Source organism: Chiloscyllium plagiosum, chromosome 2, assembly GCF_004010195.1.
Source record: "Chiloscyllium plagiosum isolate BGI_BamShark_2017 chromosome 2, ASM401019v2, whole genome shotgun sequence".
Lineage (NCBI taxonomy): Eukaryota > Metazoa > Chordata > Chondrichthyes > Orectolobiformes > Hemiscylliidae > Chiloscyllium > Chiloscyllium plagiosum.
The window spans coordinates 42,951,715-42,966,211 of NC_057711.1; the positions used below are offsets into that span (position 1 = coordinate 42,951,715).

A 14,497-nucleotide genomic window follows, 5' to 3' on the forward strand; every position below is an offset into this window, starting at 1 on the left:
GACCTCTCCGCCCCCACCCCGGCCTATCACCCTCACCTTGACCTCCTTCCACCTATCACATTTCCAATGCCCCTCCCCCAAGTCCCTCCTCCCTATCTTTTATCTTAGCCTGCTGGACACACTTTCCTCATTCCTGATGAAGGGCTCATGCCCGAAACGTCGATTCTCCTGTTCCTTGGATGCTGCCTGACCTGCTGTGCTTTTCCTGCAACACATTTTTAGCTCTGATCTCCAGCATCTGCAGTCCTCACTTTCTCCTCCATGTAAACTACGTCCACTGCATTATTCTCATCCACATATCTTGTCACCGAGAAAATTCAAAAGGTCAGCTGACTAAAAAATCAGTGATCTTTCTGTAGTTCTGAAGTTGAGTCACGAGACTTGAAATTTTAACTCTGCTTTCTTTTCACAGATGCTGCCAGATCTGTTGAGTTTTTCCAGCAACTTTTATTTTTGCTTCAGATCTTCAGCATCCACGTTGTTTTGTTTTATTTAAAGTCACCTGACTATCCTGGATTCATCCTTGCCTCTCCAGGGTGAGACTGATTCAACTTTCATAATTTTTTCTAAGTTTTCTCTACCATTGATGTTGGACTCACTGGTCTTTCACTCCCTGCTTCATTTGTTATCCTTCTTGAATAATGGTAACAAATGAACTGTCCTCCAGTACCTCTCCTGTATCCAGAGTTGATTTGAAAATTAATGCCAGGTCCCTCGCAATCTCCTCTGTTACCTCCCACAATTTTCTCCACTTCTGCTGCGTATTAATTTCCCTGAACTACAATCAAGTTGTAGAGTCATAGCCATGTACAGCACAGAAGCAGACCTGTTGGTTCAACTCATCCATTCTGATCAGATATCCTAACCAAATCTAGTCCCATTTTCCAGCAATTGGCCCATATCACTATAAACTCTTCCTATTCATATACCCATCCAGATGCCATTTAAATGCTGTAATTGTACTAGCCTCCACCACTTCTTCTGGCAGCTCATTCCATACACGCACCACCCTCTGTGTGAAAATGTTGCCCCTTAGGGTCCATTTTAAATTTTTCCTCTCTCGCCTTAAACCTATGCCCTCTGTTTCTAGACTCCCATACCCCAGGGGAAAAGGCCTTGTCTATTTATCCTATCCATGCCCCTCATGATTTTGTAGACCTTTATAAAGGTCATTCCTCAGCCTCCGACGCTCCACGGAAACAGCACCAGCCTCTCCCTATAGCTCAAATCCTCCAACACTGGCAACATCCTTATAAATCTTTTCTGAACTCTTCCAAGTTTCACAACATCCTTCCGAAAGATGGGAGACCAGAATTGCACGCAATATTCCAAAAGTGGCCTAAACAATGTCCTCTACAGCCACAACAAGATTTCCCAACTCCTATACTCAATACTCTGGCCAATAAAGGAAAGCATAACAAAATGTCTTCTTCACTATCCTGTCTACCTGCAACTCCGCTTTCAAAGAACTATGAACCGGCACTTCAAAGTATCTTTGTTTAGCAACATTCCCTAGGACCTTACCGTTAAGTATATAAGTTCTGCTAAGATTTGCTTTCCCAAAATGCAGCACCTCGCATTTATCTGAATTAAACTCCATCTGCCACTTCTCAGCCCATTGGCCCATCTGATCAAGATCCCCTTGTAATCGGAGATAACCTTCTTCACTGTCCATTACATTTTAGTGTCATCTGCAAACTTACTAACTATACCTCTTATGCTCACATCCAAATCATTTATATAAATGATGAAAAGCAATGAACCCAGCACCTATCCTTGTGGCACACCACTGGTCACAGGTCTCCAGTCTGTAAAACAACCCTTCACCACCATCCTGTCTTCTACCTTCAAGCCAGTTCTGTATCCAAATGGCTAGTTATCCCTGTACTCCATGAGATCTAAACTTGCTAACCAGTCTCCCATGGGGTACCTTGTCAAATGCCTAACTGAAGTCCATATTGATCACGTCCTCTACTCTGTCCTCGTCAATCCTCTTTACTACTTTGAAAAATTCACAGGTTCTCACAGGTTTTGTTTGACAAATTGGAGAAGTCAACATATTGATTGGAAAACATTTACAGTAAAATCCATATAAAATTTATGACATTCTTAATAGCCATGGTCAACATTTATAACTTTCATACAGGTTATATTATCATAAACATGATTATCTTAAAAATAGTCATGCACATCAATTCAACCATTCCATATTTGCTCTTGTGACAATATTGGAATATAGTCAAAATATAGACAAGCGCAAGCTTTAACAAAGACTAACAACACAAGGCACGGCAACAAATATAACTAGTGCACAATTAATATTAGCCAGACATTCACCTGAGAAAGGTCAATATTTGGTGACTGCTGTGACAATACTATGGCTTTAAGAGGTATACTTTGTCCTGGGTTTTTTTTGTGAAGAGAGTTTGAGACAGATGGTGAAGTGGTCTGCTTCAAGCCAATAAAAAGTAAACGGCTTGTGAGGTTTTGGGGTTTTTGTTTTAAAGTTGGGACAATAGAAGCAGCCTGAATGGATAGGGTCAAGCTCCCACAGAATCAGGATTTTAGTTTTAACTTGCAGTAGCTGTTGGGGGTTGTGAAAGCTGCAACATCTTTGATTGCTACAGCTCAAAGCTAGGGTTCTCTTCCAGCAGTTAGAACTGCATGTGAGACAATGTTAATGAATTTGCCTTTGCCAAGGATGTGTGTATTCTTAAGTATTTCTTTACTTTTATCTGTATTTTAACAGTAGTGTATGAATAAAAGAATGCTTTGCTTCAATCCTGGTAGTTTGACCAATTGAATTGCATCTGCAATGCAACTACAGGCAGTTGCCTTTAAAATAAGAACAAAGAAGGGTCTATGCTATCTTCTTAATATATTTGGGGAATTTGGTCTGGTCCATAGCACTGTGAAAAGCTTAAGGAAAAGATAGACATGCAAGAAAAAGGTTTTGCCATTGTTTGTGCTTGCACTTACCAACCTCCACAATACTAGAACAGTTGGGACCTGTGAATCCATTGGGACACTCACATGAAAAAGGTTCATCTGCCAACCCCCTCATGCAAATGCCTCCATTCTCACACGGGTTGGGTCCACATATTTCCCCTGTTAATTGAAATTTTAAAGAAGTCATTATTAAAAGAGATGGCACTATAAAAAGTGATAAGATCAAAAGCTTACATAAAAGAGAGCAAGACAAATTGATAGATCACAATTATGTCAACTGGATCATCACCAAAAATAATTATAGAAACCCTGTAGGTAACAATGCAGCAGTGAATTCATCTAATAATTTAATGTTTGTGGTACATCCAAAAGGAATGATAGATCACTGTCACCTTCCTATTTGGCATTTTAAAAGTACCCATTTGCACCAATTATGCAACTAGATCATGATGTAATGGACCTTTGTTATTCTAAAAAGATCTGTTAAGATGAAGTGCAAAATCCAGTATTGGGATAGTATTGTGAGATTGCATACAATTGATAAAGTAACTGAGTGTTTATAAAGGCACGATTTTGCTGTGTAAAGTACTCATTCATCAAAGTCTGAAGTTTGTTTTTAGTCTGCCAGTTATTAATGGAGAAAACAGTGACCATTCTGATGGACACGGCACAAACAAGGATTCTTCTCTCTAATCTGCACAGGAACTCCCTTCCACATTCAATTGATCTTCAGCTTCAACTGGACTAATTCCTAGATATTCCTTTTTTTGACTTAGATAAAATGACAATCAAGAACCTTCAGTTTCCACATCAGCCTTGGACAAGAACAACAAACCTTTCAATTAATTAGTGGAAAATAGTGGCAGAGTTGATATTTAATTCTAAAAACCCATTTTGAAGAATTTATTACCGCAAAAATACTACAACATTCCAAGCGTAAGAATAAATGTAAAATTCATAATACAGTAAGAAACATAAATCTTCTGTTGTGGAGGATAAATTAAGGATGAAGCAGCCAAATCACCCTATCTTGACAGAACTCCACTGAAGAGGACTGAAATATTTTTACCTCTACCCTAAAAGCAACTAATTCTACACACACAAGGGATCCTAATCTTCTTGGCAAAGACTCAAGAGTTCACTGTTCTAATCAACAGTACCAACAGGGGGCTCACAAAGAATAATTACATTAATTAGTGAGGTAGGGGAAGGAGACATTTGCATATTTGCTTTGCAATTGCTATTTTTGTGGTTAGGCACCCTGTGCACACTCAGCATTAACTTGATTGGTGAGCCCAGCCTCTGAGTCAGAAGGTAAAGTTTTAAGTCCTATTACATAGTCTTTAACACAGTCTGGGATTTTTGTGATTATTTTTATCCCCCACTAGGGTGAGGGCTTTTTCTGGTAAGCAACACCCCGCAAGATCAAGCACCAATCAGGTACTTAATCAGGTGTCCTCTTCGACTTAAAGCCCCGGTCAGTTTCTCGTTTGGAATTCTCCACTTTACATTTTCTTAATAGCTAGACTTCCTATTCACCATGTCAAGCTCTCCAGAATTTGAAACTCCTTTTGGGAAATTCATAACCATTTCCACATCTTTTTGTATACCAATTTCTGCATCAAAAATATCACCTTCTGGAATTATCTACCATTGAGAGTTTAGTTTCAACTCAAAGCAAAAAGTCACAGAAGATACCAGGAGCTGAAACCATAAAAAGAAATGTTAGGATCACCTTGGAAATGATTTTTTTATTACATAACCTCCTAACTTAAAAACATTAGCTATTGCCTTTGTTTCTTAATGTTACCATGCAGATTATATTTTGCCAAATACAATGAAAGGGTCTTTATCAGCTTTAACCATAGTGATCAACATTAATAATGATGGTAATTCAGAATGCAACAGCTTCCAACATTATCCATCATTGCAGTGTTTCACTAAGTTAGTCAAAAATACATATACCTGCCAGTCCCCATGACCTCTTTCCACTCTTGTGCTGCCATTTTCAGTTGATTTGAGTTATGAAATTCTTCACAAGTTACTTCTAATTCTTAATATATATTATAAGCCAAGGATATAAAACTTTAGTCACCGACATTACATCTCATTTGATCACCATCTTGTATGAATTAGGAATCTCAAACTGAATCTAAGATCCATGAAGGAACAAATTTTCTGTAAGAGTAGTGTGCCACACTTTACCCAAGCTGCATGAAAGTAGTAAAATGTCAGAAATTCCAGAAATTGCTCATTTTGCAAGCATATCAGAACCATAAATATAGTGTTTCTTTCAATCCAATAAAAGCTACAACAAATCTTTGCAGCCACTCTAGAGAATAAGATTGCTTCATTGAAGAATTAGTAAGCTTACTTTCTGATCGAAAAGAGGGAGATGGAGAGTGAGGAAAACAAAAACAAAGCGAAAGGGAGCTATATGAACACAACATATGAAGAAAACAAATCCCTTTTGTGCTACGTTTCTCAGTAGAAAAGGAATTAGAATGGTTTGATTCTGAAGAGGAGACTATTGGACTTGAAATGTTAACTATTTCTTTATTCATGGATGCTGCCAGACCTGTTGAGTTTCTTCAGAACTTTGTTTGAATTTCAGATCTCCAGAAATTCTGATCTCAAGTATTTTGCTTTTGTTTTCGATCTCCAGTATTACTAGTTAAGTTATAGTGATTAAATGGAGCCATACAGGACACATAGATGCTATGCAGTCACCAAGTAGTCAAAAGCTGCTTAGGATGCCATCTCAGTAAATGGGTTGGCATAAGTTCACTTGTCACAAACATCTGCCAGAGCAAACAGATTCTGTCATCAACCAAAGCACAATGTTCACTGGCCATTTGCCAACCCACACTCCAGTCAACACTGTAGTTGTCTGCCACAGCGAAGCATGGCAATAAACAGAATGAAGGAACTGATCTTCACTAGTGCCACATGGGCCAATTACTGACCACAAACCTAAATATAAATTTGCCTGCATCATTTCTTCAGGTTGTTCATGTTATTGAGCATTTTTTGAAGCTTTCTTCTGGATTACATTTTGGACACTCCACAGAATGTAATCTGGCTGCCACTGAAGCAATTACCTGATCAGTTAAAAGGAGCTTTTGAGTAACTTGCAGTATCTTTCAGGGTGGCCTGATAGAATTTCATCTAAAAAAGTATGACAGGGAGAGTGAGGAGACTTCCAACCAAATAGGAGAGGCCGACTGGAAGTTAGTGGTGGTGGGGGAGGGTGAAGGTGGTCAATTGGGTAGGGGAAAGGTAGGCAGCAGGAGTAGGCACCCAACAGGGTCCACTAAGGAGCTTTAAGAAGAAATTTTCAACTCCATGAGGGCCAATGCATGAAATGTCCTCACTTCAGTAAAGACTGACATTTGCCAAGCTTGCAGCTTAAACTGTAACATCAAAACAGGACAAAGGCAACATTATTTGTGGCTGACATGATGAGCCTGATTGTTAGTGTTTACACAACTAACTTTTTTCTGATTGTCACGAGAAATATAAATACACTGACGTTCTCCATGTGCAGATACATCTCATTCTCTTGTCAGAGACAGACAGGTAGAGCAAGCACAAAGGTTTGCAAAACTTGTGGACTTCCTCATGGTACACAGTGCCTTGCAATATCATATGAGCTCTCTCAAATTGTTTAAACAAAAGGAATGCCATTCCTTCCACACTCACTGTTGTCAAAAAGTTCGTTGGCGTCCGAGCATCTGCTGTACGTGCAGACTTTCCATCATGGGCTCCAAGTTCAGCACAACACTGTGCCCAATTGATGCCAGTTTTCTCCATGCTGTTTGGCCACTGACCATAGATGTCTCAGTCTGGCTGGTTCTACAATGCACCAAGCATTGATCTATGTGCACCCAGTGTTCCTCAGCCACCTGGCCCAGTGAAGTCCTCAGCTCACTTCTTCATAAAAAAAGTAGTAAAATCCTGTTCTCCAGTGAACTGGCCCATGTGCTATCCTTTCCCCTTGTCCTGGCTTCTGCACACTTTTATCCCTTTTCTCATTGTGTATAGCTGCATTCTGTATTCTAGCTTTTAAATTATATACAATGTCAGTGGCTGAACTGTATTTTTTATTCATCTACAGGATATGGCTGCCATATGCTGGGCCAGCATTTACTGCCCATCCCCAATTGCCCAGAAGACAACTAAGAGTCATTACATTGCTGTGGGTCTGGAGTCACATGTAGGCCAGACCAGGTAAGGATGGCAGTTTCTCTTCCTAAAAGGAGGAGATCAGTGAACCAGATGGGTTTTTCCTGACATATCGATAATGGTTTCATGGTCATCATTAGACTCTTACTTCCAGATTATTATTGAATTCAAATTCCACCATCTGCCATAGCAAGAGTTGAACCTTGGCCCACAGATATTACTTGGGTCTCCACCCCCAAAGGCACCAAGCCTCATTCCTGATGAATGGCTTTTGCCCAAAACATCAATTTTTCTGCTCCTTGCATGTTGCCTGACCTGCTGTGCTTTTCCTGCACTACACTCTCGACTCTCTAGATTAATAGTCGAGCAATAATACCACTAGGCCATCACCATTCAAATGAATGCTGACAGTGTAAACTGAGTCTGCATTCTCCCAAAACAAAAACAGAAATTGCTCAAGCAACTCTTCAAGTTTGGCAGCATCTGTGGTCAGAAAGCAGAGTTAATGTTTTGGGTCCAGTTCTGAAGAAGGGTCACTGGACCTGAAACGTTAACTCTATTTGCTCTTCACTGACGCTGCCAGGTCTGCTAAGCTTTTCCAGCAATTTTTGTTTTTGTTCATCTGCAGTTCTCTGGTACTTTTCTATATTCTCCCAGCCCTATTATGCAGAAGATAGGGCTAAAAAATAGTAAGGGTTGGGAGGATGTCGTCATCCCATTGCCATGTCATATTAGCAACTGCAGGTACTGCAACTGGTGGCCTGTTGAGTCAATTATGGGCCTAACTAAGGGCCATCTCCCACATGAATAGAGAAGTCCCAAGTCAGAGTGAGGAACCTGTGTTGGACTTGGGAGTAGTGGCAGTGAAGTTAAGGAGAAGCAAGAGTGGAGGGGTTGCAGAAGCAGACACGGCAGCTTCAAAATAATTAATGTGTGATGCCACTAGAAAGTGTGTAGGTAACTGCTGCACATTTCTCTTCTGTCTCTTGTGATGGAATGTTGATTTAAGACCATATTTACAGCTTAAAACTTGTATATAGATTATCAGGGCTTTTAGTCCATTGGCACACAGTTGTGAGTATAGTACAGGAATAGAAAGATAATGCAGGCAAATGTGTGGCTGGGGAGGTGATGCAGGAGGTTTGAGACATTAGGACCACTTCTGTGGGAGATGGGACTTCTACAAACTGGATGTGGTACATCTGCACAGGAATGGGACCAACATCCTTGCAGAGATGTTTACTCATGCAATTGGGATAGATTTAAACTAGATCAGCAGGGAATGGGATCCTGACAAGTAGTTCAAAGGGAAGAGAAGATGAAATGGAATTAGAAGGTAAAGCATTACTGAATCTGGAAGGCAGATGGAGCATAGGCTAGGTAAGAAAGAAGTGAGTTTAGCAAACTAAAGCCAATGTATTTTAATGCAGCAAGCCTGAGGAATGAAACAGTCTGGCTGACGACACAGATAATTATGATATCATACTCCAATGAGCCAATGATTGAGACTTGGCTGAAACATGGTCAGGATTGGCAGCTCACCATTCCTGGCTACAGCGTATTTAGATGAGATAGAGCTGTTAAAAAAAAAAGTAGGGTGTAAATCTTTTCTGAACCCTTTCAAGTTTCACAATATCCTTCCTATTGCAGGGAGACCAGAATTATAAGCAGCATTCCAAAAGAGGCTTAATTAATATCCTGCACAGCCACAACATGATCTTCCAACTCCTATTCTCAATGCACTGACCAATAAAGGAAAGCATACAAAATGCTTTATTCACCATCCTAGCTACCTGCACCTCCACTTTCAAGGAACTTTGAGCCTGCACTCCTGGGTCTCTTTGTTCAGCAACATGCCCCAGGACTTTACCATTAAGTGTATATGTCCTGTCCTGATTTTCTTTTTCAAAATGCAACACCTCACATTTATCTAAATTAAACTGCCTCTTCGTAGCCCTCGGCCCAAGACCCTGTTGTACTCGGAGGTAACCTTCTTCGCTGTCCACTACACCTCCAATTTGGTGTCAACAGCCAATGTACTAACCATACTTCCTATGTTCACATCCAAATCATTTATGTAAAATGACAAAAACCAGTGGACCCAGCACCGATCCTTGTGACACAAATCTCTAATCTGAAAAGCAAATCTCTATCACCACTACCCTCTGTTTATGATCAGTAAGTTCATGGATGTCACCAAAACTGTAGGGTGATAAGTAGTGAATATAAGAACAATAAACTCTAGAAGGGTATCAATGGACTCAAGACAGCAGAGCAGTGGCAAATGAAATTCAACTCTGAAAAATGAGAGGTAATATACATGGGGAAGGCTGACAAGGCAAGAGATTACACCATAAATTGTAGGACCCTGGAAAGTACTGGAGGTAAAGGGATTATGTTAGGCATTTGTGCAGATCCCTGAAGGTAGCATGGTAGAACAACTAGGTGTTTTAAGATGACATATGGGATGCTGCTTTTACTAGCTGAGGCACAGAATACAGGAGCAGGAAGGTAATTCTGGAATTGTATAAAACAGCAGTTGGATCATAACTGGTGTACTGTATGAAGACCTGCTCATCATGTTATAGGAACGATGTATTGCACTAGGCAGGGTGGAAAGGAGATTTACCAAGAGGCTACCTGGGCTGGAGGGTCTGAGCTATGGAGGAAAGGCTGCAGCTGTTTACTTTGAAGCAGCAAAGGTTCAGATAGAACCTGATAAGACATTTAAAGAATAAAAAGGACACAGGTTAGGTGGATAGGAAGATATCTTTTCCATTAATGGATGGAGAAATAGCCATAAACTTAAGCTTTGAAATAAAAAGCTAAGAGGGAAGTTGAGGAGCAACATTTTCAATCAGAGTAGCTGTAGGAGTCTGGAACTCATTGCATGAAAAGGTGGTTGAGTAAGGAACTCTTGAAACATTTGAGATATTCACTTGCATTGCTATAGCCTCCAAGGCTTTAGGCCAAAAGCTGGAAAGTGGGATTAGTGCAGTCAGATCTTTTTTGATGGGTACAGACATGGGCTGATAGACATTTACAGCCCTGAAGAAATCCTGAGTTCTTCCAGTTCTGTATGATTGTTTTCGGAGCTCCACTCCAGGCACTGAAGTCAGCTACCATTACATTCTACTGCCTCATCATATATACTTCTGAGGAGACAGATTGTCCTTCATTACAAGTCTTTTAGCACATCATCCTGTCTATGGTCAGAAAATATTGCTGCTTCTCCACATGTATGTTTAACAATTGCTGATTAACTTTTCAAAATACTCCCACCACTTCTTCCTGTCACAATCCATTTCTGTCGTATGGGTGCAGATTGCCTTTAGGTACTGTTAGTCACTTGTAATCTCAGGCCCCACATAATGGTGCAGCCAATGATCAATGTAAACTACATTGGCTGCAACTAGTAACTCATTTCAAACAGAAGGCAAACAGAATTTAACACTGCAATACCAAAATGGGTACAGGTTAATTGCAAACCACAATCATTGTGCTGGCTTTTGAGAGTTATCTAAATTAACCACCTATCTCCTTTTCTAATGAATTGAGGACACCTACACATGTTTACAAAATTACATTGACCTTTGTCCTGCAGTTTGTAGTTCTCATAATTAGAGTTTCAGAAATTTGCAGCAGAATGAGAAAGATAGCAATCTTACAAAGTAGTGTACCTCAATAGCACATTACATTGCAAATATATCTGGAATTTACTCATTGCATCTACGTTGATGTAGTAGACAGGAAGTGAGGAGTTTCACATCCATACTCAAAATAGAATAATGCATTTCATGTAGAGCAACAGCTTTGCCTAGAGAAGGAACAAATATGCAATCCTTTCTATCCTTCTCTTTGGCAGAGAACATGACTGTATTATTAAGCCATGCATGGTTGAATTGTCAACCAGAAGTGCTCCAAAAGTACTAGGAGGGGAAATATTACAGTCAGAACTAAAGTTGAAACAGCCATTTGATAGCTGAAAAGCAACAAGGCCTCTGAGCAGACAGAACCCCTGCTGAAACATGACAGGCACATATTCCTTGGAAGGATGTGTAGTTTATAAACCTAACATCATACTTGCAATGCAAAAGCTCACCCAGAACTTGACTATGGCAGGAGACCCTCAGGAGAACAGTAGAAACACCTTCAGTCTGTTCTCAAAGCACCTGTAAAAGAGATCAAGAATTCTTGCTGATTCATGCAGATGCTGGTTTAGGACCAAAATAAAATGGAGAAAGCTAATCCTTCTCATCTTGAGATCTCTAGAGATGTGGGTGTTGAACAATGGACTTCAGGACCGAGAAGCTGCCAGCAACTGTCTGGCAACATCTTGCAACCTGAGACTCTAATTTTGAGGTCTGTGACTCACTGAGAAACTCGCCCATGCTTGCCTGTCAGCTTCTATTAAGCCAAGTGGCAGGTGATCAAATGAAGTGATGGAGATAGAATCTTAGTCATCAATTAAATAAATGTTAAATAATAAGTCTGCCATTTGATTCTTCTGACAAAATTGCATAAGGCAGCATCCAACGTGGTAAAGATGAGAAGGAAGCCAGAGGATTGGAAAACCTTTAAAAACCGGCAGAGGACAACAAAAGAAGCAATAAGATGAAATATGAGAGTAAGCTTGCTATTAATATAAAAGAAGATTGTAAAAATTTTATTTAGATGTCCATGAGGTAAGAGTAGACTTTGGCCCACTGGAAAATGAGACTGGGGAAATACCAATGGGGAACAAACAAATAGCAGAGGAATTGAATAAGTACTTTGCATCAGTGGAAGGCACCAACAGCATACCAGAACTTCAAGAGAGTCAGGGGCAAAGGTAAGTATCGTGGCCCTCACTAAAGAGAAGGTGCTGAGGAGGCTGAAAGGTCTGAAGGTGGATAAATCGCCTGACAAGATGGACTATATCCCAGAGTTATGAAGGAGATATCTGAGGAAATTGTAGAAGTATGAGCAGTGATCTTTCAGGGATCACTGGAGTCAACGATATTCAAGAAGATGATCAGCCATGATCTTATTGAATGACAGAGCAGGCTCAACAGGCTAAATGGCTTACTCCTGCTCCTATTTCTTATGTCCTTATAAGACTAGAAAATGGCTAATGTATTGTAATATCCATATTTAAGGGAGGGAGGCAGAAAACAAGAAACTATAGACCAGTTAGCCTGACCTCAGTCATTGGTAAGGTTATTGAGTCTATTATTAAGGATGAGATTGTGGAGTACTTGGGATGTTTATGATAAAACTGGGTTGAGTTAGCACAGTTTCATAAAGGGGAGGTCAACGCTGACAAATCCGTTAGAATTCTTTGAGGAGGTAATGAGCAAGTTAGATAAAGCCGAGCCAGTGGACAAGAACTATATGGATTTCCAGAAGGCCTCTGACAAGGTGTCGCACAGGAGGCTCCTGAATAACACAAGAGTCCATGATGTTAGCCGCAAGACAGAGGATAGATAGGCATAGATAGAGGATTCACTGACTGGCAGAAGGCAGAGAGTGTGGATAAAGGACTCTTTTTCAGGATGGTAGCTGGTAACTAGTGGAGTTCTGCAGGGGTCAGTGTTGGAACCACAACTATTCATATCATACATTAATGATCTAGATGAAAAAACTGAGAGCAGTGCTGTTACATTTACAGATGACACAGATAGGTGGAGGGACAGGTCGTGCTGAGGAAGCAGGGAGGCTGCAGAGGACTTGGATAGGCTAAGAGTGGCAGATGGAACATAATGCAGGAAGGTGGGAGGGTTATGTACTTTACAGGAAGAAGAGAAGTGTAGACTATTTTCTAAATAGGGAAAGGCTTTTGAAAGGGAAATATAGAGGGACTTGGGAGCCCTAGATTAGGATTGTCTCAAGGTTAATGTGTAGGTTCAGTTGGCAGTTAAGACGATAAATGCAATGTTAACATTAATTTCATGAGGGCTAGAATAGAAGACCAGGAATATATTGCTAAGGCTGTATAAAGCTGTGGTCAGAATGCATTTGGAATATTGTGAGCAGTTTTGGGCCTCATATCTTAAGAAGAATATGCAAGCATTGGAAGGGTTCCTGTTTAAAAGAATAATCCCTAAGATGAAGGGCTTGTCCTATGATGTGCATTTGAAATCTCTTGGACTGTACTGGATTGAATTTGGAGGGATGAGTGGGGATTCGATGGAAACTTAGAATGCTGAGAGGCCTAGGTAGAGTGGACATGGAGATGATATATCCACCAGTCAGAGAGACTAGGTCCTGAGGGCACAGCCTCAGTGAAGGGATATCCCTTCAGAACCAAAACGAGGAAGCAGTTCTTCAGCCAGAGGTTGGTGAATCTGTGGAACTCACTGCTGCAGAAGGCTGTGGAGGCCAAGTCATTGACTATATTTAAGAGAGGGACAGATAGGTGCTTGATTGGTAAGAGGTTATGGGGAGTCATGATCAAATGGCAGAGCAGTCTTGTTGGGCTGAATGGCTTAATTCTGCTCCTATATATTATGGTCTTCTAATTACTGGTCATTCTGTTATAACGTACATTTCAATGCAAATTTGCTGTAATGAGATTGACGAATTCAGGATGCTGTTTCTACAGCGCAAACTTTTAAAGAGTGATGGCTGTAACTTGGTTTCAGTGTCAATACTTTAAGCACTGTCTCTAAATCCGAATTTTTCTACAATGAGGATTGCACAAGAACGCAATCAATAGAGAATAGGTGCAGGAGTAGGCCATTCTGCCCTTCAAGCATGCACCATCATTCAATATGATCATGGCTGATCATCCTCAATCAGTATCATGTTCCTGCCTTATCCCCATAACCCTTGATTCCACTATCCTTGAGAGCTCTAACTCTTTCTTAAACAAATCCAGAGACTGGGCCTCCACTGCCCTCTGGGGCAGAGCATTCCACACAGCCACCACTCTCTGGGTGAAGAAGTTTCTGTCCTCATCTCTGTCCTAAATGGTCTACCCCGTATTTTTAAGCTGTGTCCTCTGGTTTGGCACTCACCCATCAGCGGAAACATGTTTCCTGCCTCCAGAGTGTCCAATCCTTTAATAATCTTATACATCTCAATCAGATCCAGTCTCAGTCTAAGCTCAAGGGTGTACTAGCCCAGGCGCTCCAATCTTTCAACATAAGATAGTCCCGCCATTCCAGGAATTGACCTCGTGAACCTACGCTGCACTCCCTCAATAGCCAGAATGTCTTTCCTCAAATTTGGAGACCAGAACTGCACACAATATTCCAGGTGTGGTGTCACCAGGGTCCTGTACAGCTGCAGAAGAACCTCTTTACTTCTATACTCAATCCCTCTTGTTATGAAGACCAGCATGTTATTAGCTTTCTTCACTACCTGCTGCACCTGCATGCTT

The 14,497-nt window shown here is 40.7% G+C and overlaps 1 protein-coding gene across 6 annotated transcripts in view; it reads right to left on the minus strand.

Moving 5' to 3' along the window:
• LOC122559210 (EGF-like repeat and discoidin I-like domain-containing protein 3) overlaps positions 1–14,497 on the minus strand; it is a 204,045-nt gene that overhangs the window by 140,469 nt on the left and 49,079 nt on the right. For 4 of the 6 annotated variants that reach the window (XM_043708601.1, XM_043708603.1, XM_043708595.1 and 1 more), the window contains one exon: positions 2,980–3,108. The exons of 1 other annotated variant lie outside the window; for it this stretch is intronic. In XM_043708601.1, the coding sequence (XP_043564536.1) occupies positions 2,980–3,108 (129 nt within the window). The remainder of the gene's footprint in view (positions 1–2,979; positions 3,109–14,497) is intronic. One more of the 6 variants, XM_043708609.1, reaches the window with a different exon arrangement.